Source organism: Manis javanica, chromosome 4 (genome assembly GCF_040802235.1).
Source record: "Manis javanica isolate MJ-LG chromosome 4, MJ_LKY, whole genome shotgun sequence".
NCBI classification, from domain to species: domain Eukaryota; kingdom Metazoa; phylum Chordata; class Mammalia; order Pholidota; family Manidae; genus Manis; species Manis javanica.
The window spans coordinates 124092696-124113253 of NC_133159.1; the positions used below are offsets into that span (position 1 = coordinate 124092696).

At 44.1% G+C, this 20558-nt stretch overlaps 1 protein-coding gene across 15 annotated transcripts in view; it reads left to right on the forward strand.

The window, feature by feature from the left end:
* GAS7 (growth arrest specific 7) overlaps positions 1-20558 on the forward strand; it is a 236842-nt gene that overhangs the window by 106283 nt on the left and 110001 nt on the right. Inside the window, exon 1 of one of the 15 annotated variants that reach the window (XM_017658643.3) lies at positions 14618-15575. The exons of the other annotated variants lie outside the window; for them this stretch is intronic. Coding sequence (XP_017514132.1) covers positions 15573-15575 — 3 coding nt within the window. The 5' untranslated portion in view covers positions 14618-15572. Of the gene's footprint in view, positions 1-14617; positions 15576-20558 lie in introns of those variants that run through there. 15 annotated transcript variants of the gene reach the window in all.

Sequence of the window (20558 nt, forward strand, 5' to 3'; positions counted from 1 at the left end):
TGCCATAAATATCTGTATATTGATTTTGTATCCTGCTACTTTACTCAATTCATTTATTCTAACAGTTACCTTGGTAGAGACTTTAGAGTTTTCTATATATAGTATCATGTCATCTGCACATAGTAACAATTTTAATTCTTTCTTTCAGGTGCCTTTTATTTCATTTTCTTGTCTTATTGCTGTGGCTAGGTCTTCTAACACTATATTGAATAAAGGTGGTGAGAATGGGCATCCTTGTCTTGTTCCTGATCTTAGAGGAAAAGCTTTCAGTTTTTCACTGTTGTATATGATGTTAGCTGTGGATTTGTCATATATGGCCCTTATTTTTGAGGTATGGTCCCTCTTTACCCACCTTGTTGAGTGTCTTTATCATAAGTGGGCGTTGAATTTTGTCAGATGCTTCTTCTGCATCCATTGGGGTGATCGTATGATTTTATCCATTTTGTTAATGTGATCTATCACCATGACTGATTTGCAGATGTTGTACTATCCTTGCATCCCTGGAACAAACTCCCTTTATCAAAGTGTAGGATTCCTTTGGTGAGTTGTTGAATGCTATTATTTTGTTGAGGGTTTTATATCTATGTTCCTCAGGAATATTGGCCTGTAATTTCCTTTTTTTGTGATGTCCTCTTCTGGTTTTGGTGTCAGGCTAATGCTGGCCTTGTAAAATGAGTTTGGAAGAGTTCCCTGCTCTTCAGTTTTTTGGTAGAGTTGAGAATGATAGGTATTAAATCTTTAATTTTTTGATAGAATTCACCAGTGAAACTGTCTGGTTGTGGGTGTTTGTTTATTGGGAGGTGTTTGATTACTGATTCAATCTATTTACTAGAAATTGATCTATTCAGATTTTCTCTTCATGATTCAGTCTTGGAGGAGTGGGTGTTTCTAGGTATTTATACATTTCTTTTAGGTTGTACAATTTGTTGGCATATAATTGTTCATACTAGTTTCTTAGGATCTTTTGTATTTCTGTGGTATCAGTTGTAATATTTCTGCTTTCATTTGAACCCTCTTTTTTTTCTTGGGCACTCTAGCTAAAGGTTTGTCAATTTTGTTTATCTTTTCAAATAACTATTGATGTTTTCTATTGTCTTTTTAGTCTGTACTTCATTTATTTCCACTCTGATCTTTTATTATTTCCTTCCTTCTATTAACTTTAGGCTTTGCTTATTCTTTTTTCTAGTTCCTTTAGGTGTAAAGTTAGATTACTTATTTAAGATTGTTCTTATTTCTTGAGGTAAGTCTGAATTGCTGTGAACTTCCCTCTTAGAACTGCTTTTGCTGCATCCCACAGATTTTGGTATGTCATATTTCTGTTTCCATTTGTCCATAAGTATTTTTAAATTTCTCCTTTGATTTCTTTGACCCATTGGTTGTTCAGTAGTTGTTATTTAATCCTCACATTCTGTGGTTTTTCCAGTTTTCTTCTTGTAATGTAGTTCCATTTTTATACTATTGTGGTCGAAAAAGTTGCTTGTCATGATTTCAGTCTTACTGAATTTATTGAGACTCATTTTGTAGTCTAACATGTGATCTGGAGAATGGTCATATCCTGGAGAGTGTTCCATGTGCACTTGAGAAGAATGTGTATACTGCTTTTGGATGGAATGTTTTATATATAGCTATTAGGTCCATCTGGTCTAATATGTTGTTTAAGGCTAATGTTTCCTTGTTGATTTTCTGTCTGGATGAGCTATCCAGTAATGTAAGTGTGGTGTTAAAGTCTCCTACTATTATTGTTTTGCTGTAAATTTCTCCCTTTAGGTCCATTAATATTTACTTTATATATTATGGTTGTGTACATATATATTTATAAATTTTATATCTCCATGTTGGATTGACCCCTTTATCATTATGTAATGACCTTTTTTGTCTTTTATTAAAATATTTGTTTTAAAATCTATTTTGTCTCATATGAGTATAGCTACACTAGCTTTCTTTTTGTTTCCACTTGCATGAAATATCTTTCTATATCTCTTCACTTTCAGTCTACAGGTGCCCTTACTTCTGAAGTTTGTCTCTTGCAGGTGGCTTATAGAAGGGTCTTGTTTTTTTAATCCATTCAGCCACTGTTTTTTGATTAGATAATTTTTTACATTTAAAGTAATTATTGTTAGGTATGTGTTTATTACCATTCTGTTATTTGTTTTCTGACTGTTCCTTTGTTCTTCTCTTTCTCTCTTCCTTTGTTGTTTGATAGCTTTATTTAGTGTTTGGGTTCCTTTCTCCTTTTCTTTTGTGTATTTACTATGACTTTTTGCTTCATGGTTACTGTGAGGTTCTCGTGGTTGGTTTTAAGTTGATAAGAACTTAAATTTGAATACATTCCAAAACTGTACGTTTTTACTCCCCAGCCCCACATTTTATATTTTTGATATCACATTTTGCATCTTATTGTTTTGTGCAAATCCTTATTATGATTTTTGTTGCTCTTACTACTGTTGTCTTTTAACCTTCATATTTACTTTGTAAGTGATTTACTGTATTTACCTTTTCCAGTGAATTCTTACTCATATTTTTTTGTTAATAATTAATGCCATTGCTTTTCAGCTTTAAGAAGTCACTTTAAACATTTCTTACAAGGCCAATTTAGTGGTGCTGAACTTTAGTTTTTGCTTCTCTGGAAAACTCTTTGCATGTAATAAGTTGTTTTTCTCTTGCTGCTTTTTAAGATTCTATCTTTAACTATTGACATTTTAAGTATAATGTGTCTTGGTATGGATCTCTGCCATTATTCATTTTATTTTTTTAATAATTTTCTTATGGTTGGGGAAATGTGAACTATATCATGCACTCATGTCTATGAAGACAGGGAAAATAAGAGGGCCATGTTTTTAAGGAATCAGAGAGTCTATTTCTTTCTGAAAGTGAATTTGGCAGTCTCTTAAAGATTAATTTTCTGGGAACAGAGGTAGATTTTAGAACAGGCTCTTTCTTTTCTTCACATCAGTAGTTCTCAATGTGTGATGCCCAAACCAGCAGTAACAGCAGCATCGCTTGGGAACTTGTTAGAAATGAAATTGTTGGGCACCACCCAGACGTAGTGATTGAGAAACATGGAGGGTGGGGCTCATTAGTCTGTGTTGTAAAGGTCCTTCTGATACAGGTGAAATTCCTGAAGGTTGAGAACCATTCCTCGGAGGCTCAGAGCATAGACAGGGTGCCTGCAACTGTTATTGTCACTCTCCATCCTTTTAAGACCCAAAGGAGAGGAAAAGCAAAGGAGGAAGGGTTGCGGGTTTCACTGCACACCACTCCAGGAAGAGTTCCTTGTGAGGGCTGGAGGACTCCTTCCAATTTATGGATACAGAAAATCTCAACTCCTTTTTGTCCAGCCACCAGCTATTCAGCACTTTTCTCTGTGGGTCCTCTTGATGCAACAATAGTGAACAAGCCCTAGTGCCTTCAACTGTCCTGGAGAGATGGATGGTCACTGGGCTATCTTCCATGGGAGAAGCGGCATGTGACCCTAGTAAACATTGCCAGGGAATTGAATCATGTTGAGAAAGGTCAGGTTGGCTGATCAAGATTATCAAAGGTAACAAGGCATTCAGAGGCTGGGAGTCATTATTGAAAATAATGTATTGGTTCTTTAAAAACATACAGGAAAAAGCCAATGACATTTACATTTCAGATCTAGGGCTGGTAACTTAGACTGCTGTTGTGAGATGATGACTTGACCTCTGCCCACTTGCCCTCTGGCTAAAGGCTTTCATTTAGTGGGCAGTCTTAAGTGAGCCAAGAGAGTCAGTCTTTTCCAAATATATTGACTTGGAGGACCCTAGGCCCTTGAGAGGCTTGTTTCAGACACCCTGGCCAAGCCATTGATAAACTTCTCCCTGACCCATTCTGTCATTTGTGATTTAGGGGCCCCTGAAAGCATTTCAGCACATAAGACCTTCATAGTGTAAAACAGGTAAATACACAGGCAGTGCTTCTGCCTCCACCTTCTTGTCCTTTATTCTCTACCTCACCTTGGTGTCCAGGTGAGGAAAGTAGATACTCACTTCTAGGTGGGCTGACAAATCCTACTCAGAGACTTGGGGGGAACTCCATCAATTCAGCATATATTTGTTGGGTGTATTTTCTGTGTCTGGGGACAGATTTGAGTAGGACACTGTACTTGTTCATGAGGGGCAAGGATCGTTTGTCACAGGCCACCCCAACAAGAGCAGCCATAGAGGTAAGGAGTGGATCAGTCCACACAGGAGGGAAGTGGGTGCTGGGATAGGGGCCTGCATCTTCCAGGAGACAGCGAGGAGTGAGGAGCCCTGTCCATCAGACAGAACAGGTGGGTCCCTGCCCTGGCTGGAGCGTTGAACCCAGGCTGATCCCCGATGCTTCCTTTGCTGGTTTCTTGTGGATGGGCCAGGGCTGCCTGCTGGAGCTCCTAGCTGTGCCAGCTCAGAAACCAAGCTTCTCACAGTCACTCAGTTTGTAACTGTGCACACTCACTCAGTGGACATCCTTCTTAGGTGCCATTTCACCCGTGGGTGCTGGTCAAAGCTCTTGGCTGTGGAAATGCATAGCTTGGTACTTCCTTCTCACCTGGCACCTCTCTCTCCAGTTAAGAAGGCTCCCACTGGCAATCAGCTGTTACCTTCTCCCATGTGAAACTGATAATTAGGGGCTTGGCTGGTGGTGGCTTCAAATGCAACTTCTCCTCCTGGAGTATTTGCCTTTGGATAGAGGGTTCCTGGGCACTATGGAGGAGCCTTGGGTATGATGGGATTGGGGGTGGGAGATGGCCTGGTGTGAGGAGGAGTTGTGTCAGCCTTGGAGACAGGACATGGGGTTCAAACTGGTTCTGTGTCTAGTTATACATTGTAAAAACCTGGATAAGACCTTGGTTTATTCCATTGTAAAAGGAAAATAAGAATACTTCTCTCCCAGGGGTCTTGTAAGGGCCAGGTAAGCTACAATATATTCAAGTTACTGACCCACAGTAGACAGATGGCACTTCAGCAACTGAGAAAAGCAAGAGGTAAGATCTGATGGTAAAGTATAGGATGTGGAATCGACTTTGGGGATGTACAAGGGTGAGAAAAAGAAATCTGGCATTTTGTCCTTCCTGTCTCATTTGTAGGAGCTTGATTTGGGGGGCGGTTCTTGCAGGGCATCCTTGCTCCCGGCAGCAAAGATCAAATGAAGGCGTACCTAGGCTGTTTCAGGAAGGTTTCTGGGGCCTTGTATTGATTGTTTTGCAATTCTTGTCCAGGGGTGTGTGTGTTGCTCGGTCTGGTTTGTGGGGCTCGCCAGCTGTCCAGCAGCCCTGGTAGACCTGGGTGTTCTTGGCTCCTAGGGCTTTGCCAGCCCCTTGTGATGGTCTCCACATTCCAGCCTCATTCTCTGAGCCTAGTGATTCCATTTCACATGCCCTTCCTTGGTTCCTTTGATGAGCTTGGTCTATGTCAGAAGGGTTAGAAGGTGTTGTTCTGTACAGGCTACTCCAGGCTGTTGGGAAAACCCAGGCAGTGCAACCTAGTGACTCAGCATTGCTGACCTCAGTGGTGACTTTCCTCAAAGGTTGCTCAGTAATTTAACGGGGATGGAAAGGTATGGAGCAATGCTAATATTTCCAGAGTACCTACCATCATTTTGGTCCTCCAATATTTACGAGAATTCTGTGAAGGACAGGATGGTATTTCCTTTTTTGCATGTGTAAAAGAAAAAAGGTGAGGTTCAAAGAGGTGAAGTGATTTGCCTGAGATCCTAGGGCTAGTAAGCTGTGAAACCTATTCCTGAACTTCCTCTATACCTGACTGTGGGTTAGAAGCTGGGTTTGGGGACAAACAAATGGACGTCTGTGGACAATCAACTCATTTGTGGAGATTCTGTCTTCTGTTTATTATTTCACAGCCCAGTGTATCCAGGCACACTTCGTTTTGGGGATTCTTGTTGCAGATTAGAGGTTGTGCTTTCTAGAAGATTCTGGAGTCTTCCAGGCCCCTTTGCTGGAATGGAGCTTTGCATTTCAGTAAGTGGAAAAAAATTGGCAGAAGAGGATTTGCCAATGGGAAACTCAAGTTCTTTTATGACTTCACCCCCCCCTGTATGCACAGATGTTTCCTCCCTGGGCCCACTCCCTTCACAGGGGCTCACTGGCCACAAACAGATAGGAAATGGCTCGCGGTTGAGCAGAGAGGTGTGGGGGTCAGCCTCGGAGCCATCCTAGTTGGGACTTGGGCTTCTGCTGGGCGGTGCCGTCCGACCAGACCTTCCCTAGCCATGATGGTCACATCAGCACCAAGGTTTAGAGTAGCCAAGGACTGAGAAGGAGGGGACTCTGCAGTAAGTGGTGGAGACTTGGCCACCACCATCTGTCTCTGGGTCTCTGTTTCCCAGTTTGTAAAATGGCAACACAGGATCAAGTGATCTCTAGGGTCCCCTCTGTATATGATTTCTGTGTCTGCCTTGCACTGGTTCAGAAAGTTCTTTACTGCTGCTCATTTTTGTCTTGATTAATTTTGTTTTCTTAAAAATAAAAGTCCCCCAAGTCTCCCCTACCATTTGAAAGATAGTACAATGAATTCTAATCTGGACAGGGTTTGTTTCAGGGGATGGCAAGTAAGAATGGATATGTCACAGGGGGGTTTTATTAGCAAATGTTAACTAAATATTTTAAATAAGGCTATATTTCTACATGAATAATGGAATAAGTAAAAGATTTTTAAAATGCATTAAAATCAATATGCTTATTAGGAAAGTTGGAAAATACAGAAAAGCAGAAATGAAAAAAATATTTAGCATTCTTTTCCTTCCCCTTTAATTTTTTTTTCTCCTTACATTTGTCTACATAATTAGTATCATATGGTATATTTAGAATTGTATGCACTAATTTTGGGGGACGATCATAATTTTTTAAACACAGTTTTTAAAAAGTTAAATTTTTTAGTTTAAAAATTAAAAATAAATAAAAATTTTAAATGTGATTAAATGAATGCAATTAAAAGAGCCAGAGGAACCCCATAATACAAAGATAACCTTTGTTAACATTTTCATGTCTCCTTAGTGCTTTGTTTGGGGTCGGGAGAACATTATTTTCTCTAGTTGAGATCATGTTGCATACTTTGATTTCTAAAGCAGGAACAACCCTTAGAAAGATAATATAAAAGAGGGTTTTGATGACAGAAAGCACTGGTGGCTGGGTGGGTTATTAGTCTTTCCTGATTTAGTGGGGTGGGGAAGACTTGGTTCATTCAGTATGAGTTTTAAATATGTAGAAAATCATTAGTCAAGTTCTTTGGCAAAGAAAGTGGCTACTATGGTGCTTACACAGTGTGGTGTTGCTTGGGTGGACAGAGGAAACAAAGATGTTTTGTTCAGTGATTCTCCTAAAACCGAGTCCCCAGAGCTTCTGTAATTCCCCCATTGTCGGCATGTGCTTGGACAGAAAAGGCAGCATCAGTTGTAAGTGCTGCCCATGTGGCTGGAGGCTTTGTCTCTACTGGCCTTGAAGGGTGTTGCAGGAAGGACAGCTCTATCCTGGTTCCAGGATGGGAGCAAAGCAGCAGAGGCAGGCTGAGGGAAACACTGGGGCGCTAAGCTCCACCCCAAGCCTGAAAATCCAGGCTTCTGCACCAGGTTTCTGAGTTGGGGGTCTGCACTGAATCAGAAACAGCTCATAGGTGCATTTATATGGTTACTTCCCATGGTCGTCTTCCTAAATTTGATTTATCTTTCAGTGCCTAGAGATTGAGTGGTGGTATCTTCCCTTGCATGCTTCAGAGAACCTTCCTTTTCTTTCACATGATGTATTAATACAGTTTGTCTGGATACAGATGTCATTGATCTCAGTCTCTTTGGATAGAAATTTCTATTGCAGTTCAGTTTGATCCATCATCTAGCAGATGTTTATTGAACACCCTTAGTGAAGAAAAAAACGAGGACCATGCCTCATGAATCCTTGACTTAGTGGGATTTGCCTTCTAGCACTTTCAGAGGGATGATGCCAGACTCTGGTTAGCAGTAAGCAGAATGAAGTTCCCTCTTCAAGGAGTTTTTATTCTAAAGGGAAGTGTTTTCTAGGCATTAGTAGGAGTAGAGGAGAAGTCTGAAAAAATAAAAATATAAAAAACCCCTGATGTCCTCGGTAACTTTTTTCTTTGCCTGTTTGTGTGCATGATTTTAAAATTATTTTTTTTTATTTTTGCAATTTACTATTGATTTATTCCAGTCTTTTCTAATGGAACACTTCTTAAACATACACTGTTTATTTCCTTGTTTTTTTTACTTTGCAGTTTTGGGAGATCCTGAGCTTACTCTGCACTTCAATGATTTAACTTTTTATATTTTTATTTACCCACAATGACAAATGTGGGTTTAAACAAGCAATTTTCATATAATCCTTACTTCATCCATTTTCTTCTTTGTGTCATCCTTTTTATTTTGGCGTTCCCCCCCCCCCCCCTTTATGATTCTCTGTCACAACTCTTTACATTCTAGCAGTTTCTTGACATTTTCTTCTGAATTATTTTCTGAAGTGTGCTCTTTCTTTGAACCTTCAGGATGGCATTTTCTCACCCTTTTCCCACATTTTCTCCCCTTTCTTAATTCATTCTTGAACAAGCAGGATCTGCTATATACCAGTATCAACAAAGAATATATATATAGTTTGGTGCTGGCCTTGGTACTGTGTGCCCTTGAGGGAAGTTTGACTTCCTTTCCCCAGTCACCTACCTTTAGGTCCAGTGATACATACATCTTCCAGTCTAGTCCTTATTTTAAATTGGCTGTCACCCGGTGGACTGCTGTTTTACTGTTTGGCTTTCTCATCCTCCAAATTGGTGGAGTGCATGAAAAATCACAGTTCCCCTGGTCCCATCCCCATGTTCTGCTGCCAGAGCATTTTACAGGCTTGACCTGTAGGATCCATACATCTTGGAATTCTTAACACTCCTCCCAAGCCCCTACCCACCTGCACCTCCTGTTTTCTGGGAATTGCTGTGCTGAAATGGAAAATGGAAAATGAAAATGGATGATGGAGAGGAAAGAGCAATTCTCAGGCAGCTTCTGTGCCAAGGGGTCTGGCTGCTCAGTGCTCAGGTTGGTGCAGATCCTGCATCACAAATTAGGGTCAGAGAATGACAGAGGCACCCAAGTGTATTGCAGATTTCAGGCAGTGAGCAGGGAAGGTGGGAAATGCTGTTTCCCTTTTCATAGTCTCTGTTTTGTCAGATTTTTTTCATTCTCTCCTCTGGGCTAATGGTTCTTGAAGGTTTTTTTTTTTCCTGAGTCTGATTGTCAACCATTTGGGTTCTTTTTGAAGCTTGGGTGAGTTTTATCTTTTCTTCCTTTTCTTTTCCCCTTATTGCCTCTTTAATAGGATGTGGACAGAGGTGTCCACATGACTCCTGTCAGATCCACCTTACCTTGAGAAGCCACTGGATTTCCCTTTCCTGTCCTCCTGGGCCACCAGTCGTGGTTCAAGCACAGACACTGAAGACCTCATTCCTGCCGTTGTGGGCATGTGGTCAGTAGAGAATTCAAGCCTGGTTTTCTGGGATTCAGAAAGAAAACTGAAACATTTCGTGGCTGCTCCATGGTAATTTTACACATAGCCTGAAACCGTATTTCTCAAAATGGGCTGAGTTTACAACTAAGGCTATGTAAGATAAGCTTACATCATGTTGAGATGACAGTTTTTAAATTCCATTTGTTTTGGGAAAAAACCTGAACAATCAAATCCCTGTTTCATAGGTGCTATTGCTTAGGGCCAGGCTAACTTCAAGTTCTATAGAAGTCAGTTAAAAAACGTAGTGCAACTGCTACATAGTTATGGTAAAGTGATTGCAGGGGAGCATCAGGTGACTGAGGTTGGGGACATGCTGAGCCCAGAATCCCATAGGTCCAGAACTAGGCTTGTTAGGAGACCTCTTAAATGGGTGCCATTTCTGATGTGTCTGCTGGACCTTGGGAATCTTTCATGGTGTGGGACACAGAGAAACCTTGTGAGGGGCCTTGGACCCAGCAATGCTGAGTGCAAGACACTGGCTGCCAATCACCCCACAGGAGCCATCAAAGGGCCCAGGGGCCTGGATGCAGCCACTACTTACAACCCTGACTTATTTTTTGCTCTTTTCTGTAATGGCATCTAAATATCATACTCCCTTCTCTGTGTGTCTTTATGCTTACCAGCCCTGTGTGTGCTTGTGATCAGATTTCCACACCCACCTCACTTCCCTGAGATTCCCTGTAGTTCCTGAGCGTTTTCTTTGGTGTCTCTTGGGGACACTGTTAACTCTTTATTTCTTCTAATGATCGCATCCTCATTTGCTTTCTGTGACTCTAACTCTAAGAACTTAAATTCATTCATTCGTTGCCCGTCCCGTAGTCCCTGAGAGTGAGGCACTGGGGCTGCATTGGAAGGGACATGATGAAGGCCTGGTTATTGCCCGTAAGCCTTGGAGAGGGTCCCTGGGGGTGCTCCAAGCACTAATAGAGGGTACGGATAGGGGAATTGGGCCTGAGGTTGTCTGGGGTTAATGCATTCTCCTGCCCCATGCGTGAGAGCATGCCTTACGTTTCAGCAGTCCATCCTTTCCTGAACTCTGAGTCGATCTGGAGGATTTCACCGCCATCTCCATGCAGATACTCCAGCTCTGTGTACCAGGGGCCAGACTTGCACCAGTTGCCCACTGATCACTTTGAACTTGGGTGTGTAGCCAAACAACCCTACCACGCACCCCCAGCTGTCTCCCACCATGGCTGGGTTTCTCTGGGTTTCGGTTTCAGCTTCTCTTGTTCTCTTCAGAACTGACTTTTACTTTCTCCCATGACCTCCATGGGTCACCAAGGCCCATCCCACTTCGTGTGCCTGTGCTCCGGCCAAGTCCTTCCTTTCCACCCCTGCTGTCAGGCAAACCGTGTATCTTCCATGAAGCCTCCCCCAACCACCCTGGCCGAAAGCAATCTCGCTGTTCTCCGGATTCTGAGAGCTTGTATTGTCTGCCGACTTACTTGGCACTCATCAAAGACTCCCTTGTGTAGTAACTCCTTTTTTTCTCCTTGTGTGTGTCTGTGTCTTACCTTCCAAATTTTACAAGCCAAGTCCTTGGCATTGAACTTGCCTGCGCCTTCCATAACATTTGGTAAAAGGTATTAGTAACTGTTGGTTGTTTGATTGACCAGGGGCTCGTATTAGAGAGTGGGGGTATCTTCGAGACCCTGCACCTTGGAGGCTGCATGGGCTGGTGAATAATTTTTCCTCTCATGAGTTTGAAGCATTTAGAAAAAGTGAGTCATCACCATACCCAGCCTTTCTTATTAATTATCATTGTAAAACAACACGGTGCATCCTACAGAGGACAGGGGCCTACAGTGAGTGGGGGCCTATTTTGGTTGACAGTTTTCAACTCAGCTGAAACAAAGAACAACAAGAGCACTGGTTGCATCTAACTCCCTGAAACTCTGGAAAATGCAGCTTGGTGGAAATGATTGTCGGCCTTTTTGTTTTGGGATCATGGGTTTCTTGCTGTCACTCGGGGTCCATGTGGTTCCCTATGTAGAAACCTACCTATTTTTTTTTTTTTTGAGAGGGCATCTCTCATATTTATTGATCAAATGGTTGTTAACAACAATAAAATTCAGTATAGGGGGGTCAATGCTCAATGTACAATCATTAATCCATCTCAAGTCTAATTCTCGTCAGTCTCCAATCTTCTGAAGCATAACGAACAAGTTCTTACATGGTGAATGAATTCTTACATACTGAATAAATTCTTACAGGGTGAACAGTACAAGGGCATTCATCACAGAAACTTTGGGTTTTGATCACGCATTATGACCTATAAACAATCAGGTCAAATATGAATATTCGTTTGATTTTTATACTTGATTTATATGTGAATCCCACATTTCTCCATTATTATTAAAATGCTGAAGTGGTAGGTAGATGCAAGATAAAGGTAGAAAACATAGTTTAGTGCTGTAAGAGGGCAAATGTAGATGATCAGATGATCAGGTGTGTGCCTATGGACTAAGTATTAATCCAGGCTAGACAAGGGCAGCAAAACATCCACAAAACCTACCTATTTTTGGAGACCAGAACAGGGAGAAAAGTTTGTGCTTTTTACAGCCAAACTTTACTTATAGAGGACTGCCAGTAAAACAAAACTGAAGTGACTTTGGATTGAGAAGCTCAGAAAACCCCAAATGGTAAACCCAGTAGAATGTGTGTTTGTGACTTACACACTCTGGAATACTAACATCGGTGCATCTTCGGGCCTGGTTTGCTCTGCTTGGCTCAGATCAGAGCGGATTAACCTCCTGGTTTATAGTGGCCCCAAAAGGTCCCTTGCTGTTGGCTGGAATTCATACTGGGAGCTGTGGCGATGACGATTTCTGTGTGTCAATTATTGTCCGTGATTGCACCTGTTCATGTGTGTGATGCAGGGTCGGAGTGTCAAGGCTGAGTGGCCTTAAAACTGTCCCCTCTTTGCTGTTATAAAACCAGGAACAGGCTGTGAAAACTTCCATGACCATTTTAAATCCACAAAACCTGAAGGACAAAGGACAAAGGCGAAGGTCTTGGCCATCTCGGTGCAAATGCAGTTTGCTGTCATCTTCTCCTGGGTGGGAGCCTATGCCAGGAGCAGAGAAGCTCCCTGCTCACCTCTGTGTGTTCCAGGGGCATGGCTGACTTCAAGGTCATGGTGTGATCTTTTTACCCTGGTGGTGTGATAATTTCTACAAAGCATAGTAGCCTTGATGGTGGTTTCTCATCTGTTCAAAACCCACCAGTGTTTTCCTCTTACTCATAGAAAGGCATCTGAGTTTCTTAGCAGAAGTGCTCTCATGGGGTCCCAGGATGTGAGTCAGCCTTCCACACCCCTTAAACTGGTGTAGGCCATCCTCCCTTGCATACTGCCCCCCCTCCCCCCTGCCCCCCCCATACACACACACACTGCTTTCTGTCTGTGTCTTTGCTTACCTGGCTGCATGGCCTGGAGCTCGGTCCTCTTGCCCACCCTTCCTGATCCATCCCAAGAGCCTCTGTTTTCTCCTCTAAGGGGGACAGTAATAGAAACCTCGCTGATTTGTTAGACGGGTCACGTGACCGAAGACACGGGAAGCACCTAGAGCGGTGTCTGGCCCAGCGTGAGTGCTCAAGAAGAGGTCTTGTCATTCCTACAGCTGGACACAGCCCGGCAATCAAACGGGAAGTCAGTCCCCCAGGCAGCTGCATCAATGGGTTTAAAAGAGAGGGAGCTCTGCCCCATGGGTGGCAGGGGAGAGACCAGGAAAGTGGAACAAAGATGCACAAAACAGGGAGTTGATGTGTCTAGGGGGGAGCATGTTGTCACCTGCCCTCCAGGGGCCCCTGAGCTTCTGTACCCCTAAGCAGAGAAGCCTGTGGTCAACATTAGGATGTGGGAATCTGCTGCCTCAGTTTCCCCAAGATTGAAAACAAAATGGACCACAGTGAGCCTGCTATTGATGCCCGGCCTTTTCTCCCAGTCGGCTTTCTCCACCCTCACCAGGAGGCTGGGCAGCTTCCCTCTGGGTGCACGTTTCTCCTCCCCTGTGACTCTGCCCCGTGTGTCCCCTGATGTGGCTGATGAGTCACACTGGCCAGGGTCCTGTGTTCTAAACTATCTCTGTGGGTCCCAGACTTTTGTTTTATTGTGGTAAAATATACATAACATAAAATCTGCCATTGTAACCATTTTTAACTGTCTAGTTCAGTGATGCTAAGGGCATCCACATTATTGTGTGACCACCACCACCATCATGCCCACAACTTTCTCATCTTGCAAAACTGGACTCTGTCCCCATTGAACACTCATCCCCCAACCCCTCTCTTCCAGCCCCTGGCAACACCATTCTGCTTTCTGTCTCTGTGAGTTGACCAGTCTAGGTACCCCACATAAGTGGAATCACACTATTTGTCCTTCAGTGACTGCCTTATGTCACCGAGCACAATGTCCTCAAGGTTCATCCATGTCACGGCACATGTCACTTTCCTTCCTAATTAAGGCTGAATGATATTCCATTGTGTGTAAACACATTTTCTTTATCCAGCCATCCACCCTTGGACGCTAGGGGTGCTTCCACCTTTGGGCTATTGTGAATCACACTGCTTTGAACACAGGTGTGCAATGTTCTGAATTCCTGCTTTCAGTTCTCTTGGGTGTGTGTGGAATTGCTAGATCCTATGGTAATTCTGTGTCTAATTCTTTAAGGCATTGCTGTGCAGTTTTCCATAGTATCTGCACCATTTTCTGTTCCCACCGGCAATGCCTGAGGGTTCAGTTTTTTCCACATCTTTGCCAATGTCTGCTCTTTTCTGTTATTACTATTCTTTTAAAATATTAGCCAATCTAATGGGTGTGAGGTTAGAATCTCACTGTGGTTTTCATTTACATTTCCCTGGTGATGAGTGATATGGAGAATCTTTTCATGTAGGTCATCTTTGGAGAAGTGTCCATTGCTCATTTTTTAGGGTTGTTCATTTTTCATTGTTGAGTCTACATTTTGTGTTCAGGGAAACTGCAGCTCCTATTCTCCTGCCACCACCAAGGGGAACATGAGCTACTAGCTTGTGCTGAGCACTTAATTGTCCTTGCACTCTGCTAAGCGTTTATGTGGATTTCCCCCCCTTTAATCCTCACAGCAACATTTTGAGGAAGATACCATGATCATCTCCATTTTCCACGTGAAGAATCCTGAAGCTTAGAGGCCTGCTGTGGGGATCACAGCTAAGAAGTAATGAACCAGCAAGGTTGCCCCCTGACCTGACTCTGTCCCTAGATAACCGTTCTGATTTCCAACCCCACCCAAAAGACCTGGCATTGAAACGTATGGAAACATCTGTATGTTTGAAAGAATAAATGGTATTTTGTTGGAAACCACCCAGACTTCAGGACCTCAGACCTCCTGGAAAACCATGTTTACCTAGATATAAAGAATCAGCACCTAAAATCCCAAAGGTTTACTTCTGAAAGGAAATGAGTTCTTTGGGTGAGCATTCTCCATTCTTTCTATGTTGGTTTTTATCTGGTCTTGGGTTCACACAGTTGGGCCCAGGGCCAGAGCCACGACTTCGGGTTGGGGAGAAGTTGGCGGAACATTCCCTAGCAGGGCTTGGGCAGGCCCAGGGAGTCCCGCCTAAAATACAGGGGACAAAGGAGCTCTTGTGCACAGGCCTGGGGGTGGGAGGCATCTGGTCAGTGACACAGGCTTGGCCATTGTATGTCGTGACCTCGGCCAACTTTTTTTAGCTGAGAAAGGGGAAAACGAGAGTGCAAAAACCAGCCTCCAGGAACTGTGCAGCTGGAAAGTCCAGAGTGCATTGCTGATTTCCCCACAAGAGCTGGAGCAGATTTGGAAGGAACTGTGCAATGTAGTGGGTTCTTTGTGAAAGGACTGCAGTGAGAAAAGCCACAGGAACATCCTCCGGGGTGCCAGAGCCCTGACCCTGGGGCAGCCGTTTGCCTCAGCCTCACTTCCCGCAGAGGGTGCCATGGAGAGGAAGCTGGCAGGGGCTTGTCTCTGAGGCTGGGGACTGCAGACAGGACCCAGGACTCTCCTCTGAGTTAGCAGCCCTCAAAGAAGAGCAGTTCTTTCTGATGGTAAGAATCGATTCTGCTCACCTGCAGATGTGTGCTCGACTTTTTCTGCGTGTTTCTAAAATAGTCCTTTTTAAAAGCAGTTCTGAGAACTGTCTGAGATGTGGGCTCTTAACTGTTGAGCTAAGGAGGTCTGGAGACCATGTGTGCTGGGGACACCGTTTTCAGGCCCAAGGCATGAGCAGGAAGCAAAGATGACCTGGGCTGTTGTGTGAGAAACCAGGGAGGGAATAGGAAGAGATTTAAACAGGGATGCTTATGGAGGGACAGGAGTTTTAGCTGCCCTGGTGTCGGGGAAGAGTCGGAGGCATGTGGCCGAGTGGTGACATGGATTTTTATTGTGGGGATGGGTGTCCACACCTTACCTCCCTCACTTCTTCCCAATATGAAGCTTGGCTTCTACCTACCTACCCACCTATCTTCTACCCTGTGGCCCGGGTCTAGCTGGGACACTGTGAGGTGAGAGTCCATGAGGGCACTAGCTCCCCCGAAGGTAGATGAGTGTCCGCCTGTGAGCCTGGTGCATGCACTGCAGTTCAGGTGGGACTGGAGGCCTCTGTCCAGCTCGGTGGTGGCAGTGGTGACCACAGTAAACATGACAGATGCTCTCCTGCGACAGGAGTAGAGAAGGTAATTTTGCCAGTCTCCCTGCCTCTGGAAGTTAGACAGCCCCCTTCTTTGGAAAGAGGGACTGCCCATCAGCCAAGACTTTAGTAACCACTATCTTGGTGCTCTGGACAGTGAGGGAGGTCCAGGGCCTGTGGAAAGGCGAGTCTGTCTGCACATAAGCTTCCTCTGGGCTGCTCTCTCCCACAGGCCGGGTCAGTCAGCATCTCTGTTTTTGGCATGACTTCTGAATAGAGGCCTGAACGTGTGCCAGGAGGAGAGAGATGGTGCTTGTTATCCAGGAGCACCCTCTGATGGGCCAGCTGACATCCTAGGAAAGTTCACAGTATGGCTTCTTGATAGTTAAGGTGCCATCTGACTTACCCAGGAACCTTGAAAATGCAGAGCCTGACTAGGGCAAGGGCCTGGGACTCTGCATTTCCAACCAGCTCCCAGAGGACGTCTGTGCTGCTGGCACAGGGACTGCGCTTGGAAAATGACCTCTGCAAAGAACCAGACCAGTCAAGTCTGACAGTTCTGGCTGCCTGGGACCCAACTGCAGAGTGCTGGGAGCCCTGAGGGGTCTGGTGTGGGCTGTGGATTGTGGTAAGGAGGTTTGCAGGGAAAAAGGGATTAGCAAAGAAGGGGAAGGCAGAGGAGCATTCAGGGAGCAGGGAGGAGCCCAAGTAAAGCTTGTGGCAGACCAAGGTGTGTGGGGTGCTGGCCGTTGTGGGGGGCCTGTGTGTCCGGGGTGCAACACTGAGTGGTGAGCAGAAGCACCATCTGCTGCAGGCCCGGAACAGTCCCCTGGGAGCCTGCCTTTGGTGTGGGGTGAATTCTGACCCCTGATGCCCAGAAGCCCAGGATCCCAGGGCAGAGACCTGGCTGCTGGGCAGTTGGAGCCTAATGATGTGCGGCTCTGAGAGTGACAAGGGGTCAATGCAGGCCCTCCAGGACAGAAGAGCGTACCAGAGTGCACCATGGTGAGGGGTGGCAGCACAGGACTGTGGGGTGATGAGGAGGAACTCCAGGTGTCTGGTCCCGGGCAGGGCTCCAGGGCCAATCTGCATGCTCCTGATTCCTGTGTCTGCCCTTCAACACCACTCTTTTCCTTTTGCAAAAGCATCATGTCCTTAAGAACAGATACACTAGTACTAACATTTGGAATCATTGAGTATTAGGCCACATACATACACTTTTCAAAAGAACCAAAAACCCTTGGAGACCATCTGGTCCAACTTCCGTATTTTTGAGATGAGGAAATCGAGGCCTCTGAGCAGAGATGAAGTGGGTTGCTCAAGATCTCACAGCAAGACAGTGGCAGCTTCGGGCCTGGCATGCCGGCCTGTGTTCCCATCCTGTGTCCTCTGCACGGTGCCACAGAGCAGTGGTAGGTACCAAGTCTTGATAGCTGTGTCCTCAGCTGCCAACATTTGTCTAGTTTTATATGCACCAGTAGCAGAGGCTCCAAAACTGTCACTGAATTGGGTGTGTTGGAACTGCTCCCATTACTGACTCACAGAATGTTCCAGGCCCTATTAGCCTGAATTTCCTTCCAGTGCTTATGGCTCCAAACCAGTTAGGATTCACTGGAAACCAGTTCTCAGAGTCAGAAGTCTTTGATTGGAATCACTTGGACGGCAGGCTGTTAGCACTGCAGACTAATGGGTGAGTCCCCATGGTAGGGAGATACTGCCCCGGTTTTCTTTTGGTGCCTGTGGGCCCCAACTAATGACCACGAAGCCAGACCAGCTGGATGGCAGCCACTGGCAGGCTGTCGGAGACACCCACCTTTGTGCCCTGATGAGCTCCCAGCTGCCTCACCTGCCCTTGCGGCTCCGTTCCAGTGCACACGCCCCTTTGCATGGGGTACCGAGCCTCCGACTCTCTGAGCTGGCACCTTCTAACTCCCTTCCTCACTCTGAACTTCCTAATTCTGTTTTGAATGGAAGAGACTGCATGGTAGATTTGGCTGCAGGTTTCTCTTCAGAGGCATAACTACTTCAGAAACTGCCAGAAACAATGGCATGAGGCATTTTGCCCCTTAATATAAAGGAAGGCTGGGGAGGGGTCTTTACTAGTATTTCTTTTTCTCTTGCTTTTGTCCCCCTCCTGATACCAGGTGTTGGCAGAACTTTCTTGTTCTTAGGCTTTCTCCTCCACAAAGGGAAATTTGACCAGGAATCACCTAGAGGGGTCCTCGCCCTACCAGGAGCTGTCTAGAGGATGTTGCTAACAAGGGATCCTCAAAATGTCCTTCAGATGCATTTTTTTTTTTTTTTTTTTTTTTTTTTGAGGAGTTAACTGGAAAATTTATTCGAAATGACTTTTTTTTTTTTTTTTTTTGAGAGGGCATCTCTCATATTTATTGATCAAATGGTTGTTAACAACAATAAAATTCAGTATAGGGGGGTCAATGCTCAATGTACAATCATTAATCCATCTCAAGCCTAATTCTCGTCAGTCTCCAATCTTCTGAAGCATAACGAACAAGTTCTTACATGGTGAACGAATTCTTACAGAGTGAATAAATTCTTACATGGTGAACAGTACAAGGGCAGTCGTCACAGAAACTTTCGGTTTTGATCATGCAATATGACCTATAAACCATCAGGTCAAATATGAATATTCATTTGATTTTTGTACTTGATTTATATGTTGATCCCACATTTCTCCTATTATTATTATTATTTTTATTTTTAATAAAATGCTGAAGTGGTAGGTAGATGCAAGATAAAGGTAGAAAACATAGTTTAGTGCTGTAAGAAGGCAAATGTAGATGATCAGATGATCAGGTGTGTGCCTATGGACTAAGTATTAATCCAGGCTAGACAAGGGCAGCAAAACATCCACGGATGCAGAAGATTTCTCTCAAAGCAGGGGGGGTGAGGTTCTGAGCCTCACCTCTGTTGATCCCCAAATTCTCACCTGATGGCCCCCCTGCGACTGTGCCTGTCTTAGGTTGTTCCTCCCTTGAGGAATCTTACCCGTCTCTGGCTAACCAGTCATCTTCCGGGGCCATACAGGGAAATGTAAAGTTGGTAAGTGAGAGAGAAGCCATATTGTTTGCAAAGGTTAGCTTTTTACTTCTTTGCAGATTTATGCCCTGTGGCTTGTATGCCCAGCACTTGTCTCGAGGTATCTTTACCACCTGGAGGAATTATGATACTCGGTAAATTCGATATGAGGCACGAATTCTATTTAAAGTTTGTAATTAGGAAGGAAGAAGAAAAGCTATAGATGTAGCATATGAAGGAAACTTGGGAGGATTGATTATTTCTTTGACATATCTTCTTGTATAGTACCTTAAGTATGTATAGGTTTTAAACTACTAACTAATTTGCACACACATATTGACATAATAGGAATACGGTGACATAAACAAAGCAAATCTATAATTACCAACCATCTCCAGTGAAGCCAAGAAAACCATTTAGGCACCCTAGGCATTTGTGAAAATTTATCTATGATATGATGGATATTTTCCAACTGTACTTGAACCATCAGACAAATTAAAGCAGCCCATTTCTGGGATCTGTTCACATCCCATATGTTCTTTTAACCATAGATAGTCTATAGTCATGAGATTTTGGGGTGCTACAACTTGCACCCCTCCCAACTCCTGGTTGAGTTCCAACAGTACAGATCCAGTCAAATTCGTTGTCTCACTGTATGCACATGCCAGCCTAGACATCTCCCTCCTCCTTCTCATGGCAAGTCCAGGAGATGGTGGGCTGGATGCAGCCACAACCGCAGCATCGTCCGGATCCCTGTGGAGGCTTTTTGATGATCATCCCCCGGCACGAGTCCTCCAGAGAGTGCTGATGCCGGAAGCTCCTCCTCATATCGTATCTTAGTTCATTTTCTGGGTATCCAAGCTAGGCCTTGATCTTCTGCGTAGAAACAAACAGACCCTTTGCCCACACTTTGACATGCCCTCTATACCACTGTGCAGAACTCATTGGAGGTCAGCACACAGTAACTGCTTTTTTTTTTTTTTTTTAATTAAGAGAAAGGAATATTATCAGAAAAGAGTACCTCCATAGCTGATCATCTGACACCCTTTAAGTGATCAACATTAAGGATATTTAAAGCATGCGTTGATCTTTGATTTACCAATAGTTTTATCCTGTTAAGGAGTAATCCCCCTTTTCTTTCTTTCTTTCTTTTTTTTTTTTTTTTTAAATTTTTAATCTACACTTACCTGAAGAATACTATGTTTACTATGCTCTCCCCTATATCAGGTCCCCCCTAACAACCACATTACGGTTACTGTCCATCAGCTTAGCAAAATGTTGTAGAGTCACTACTTGTCCTCTCTGTGTTGTGCAGCCCACCCTCCCCTTTCTCCCTCCCCCCCATGCATGCTAATCTTAATAC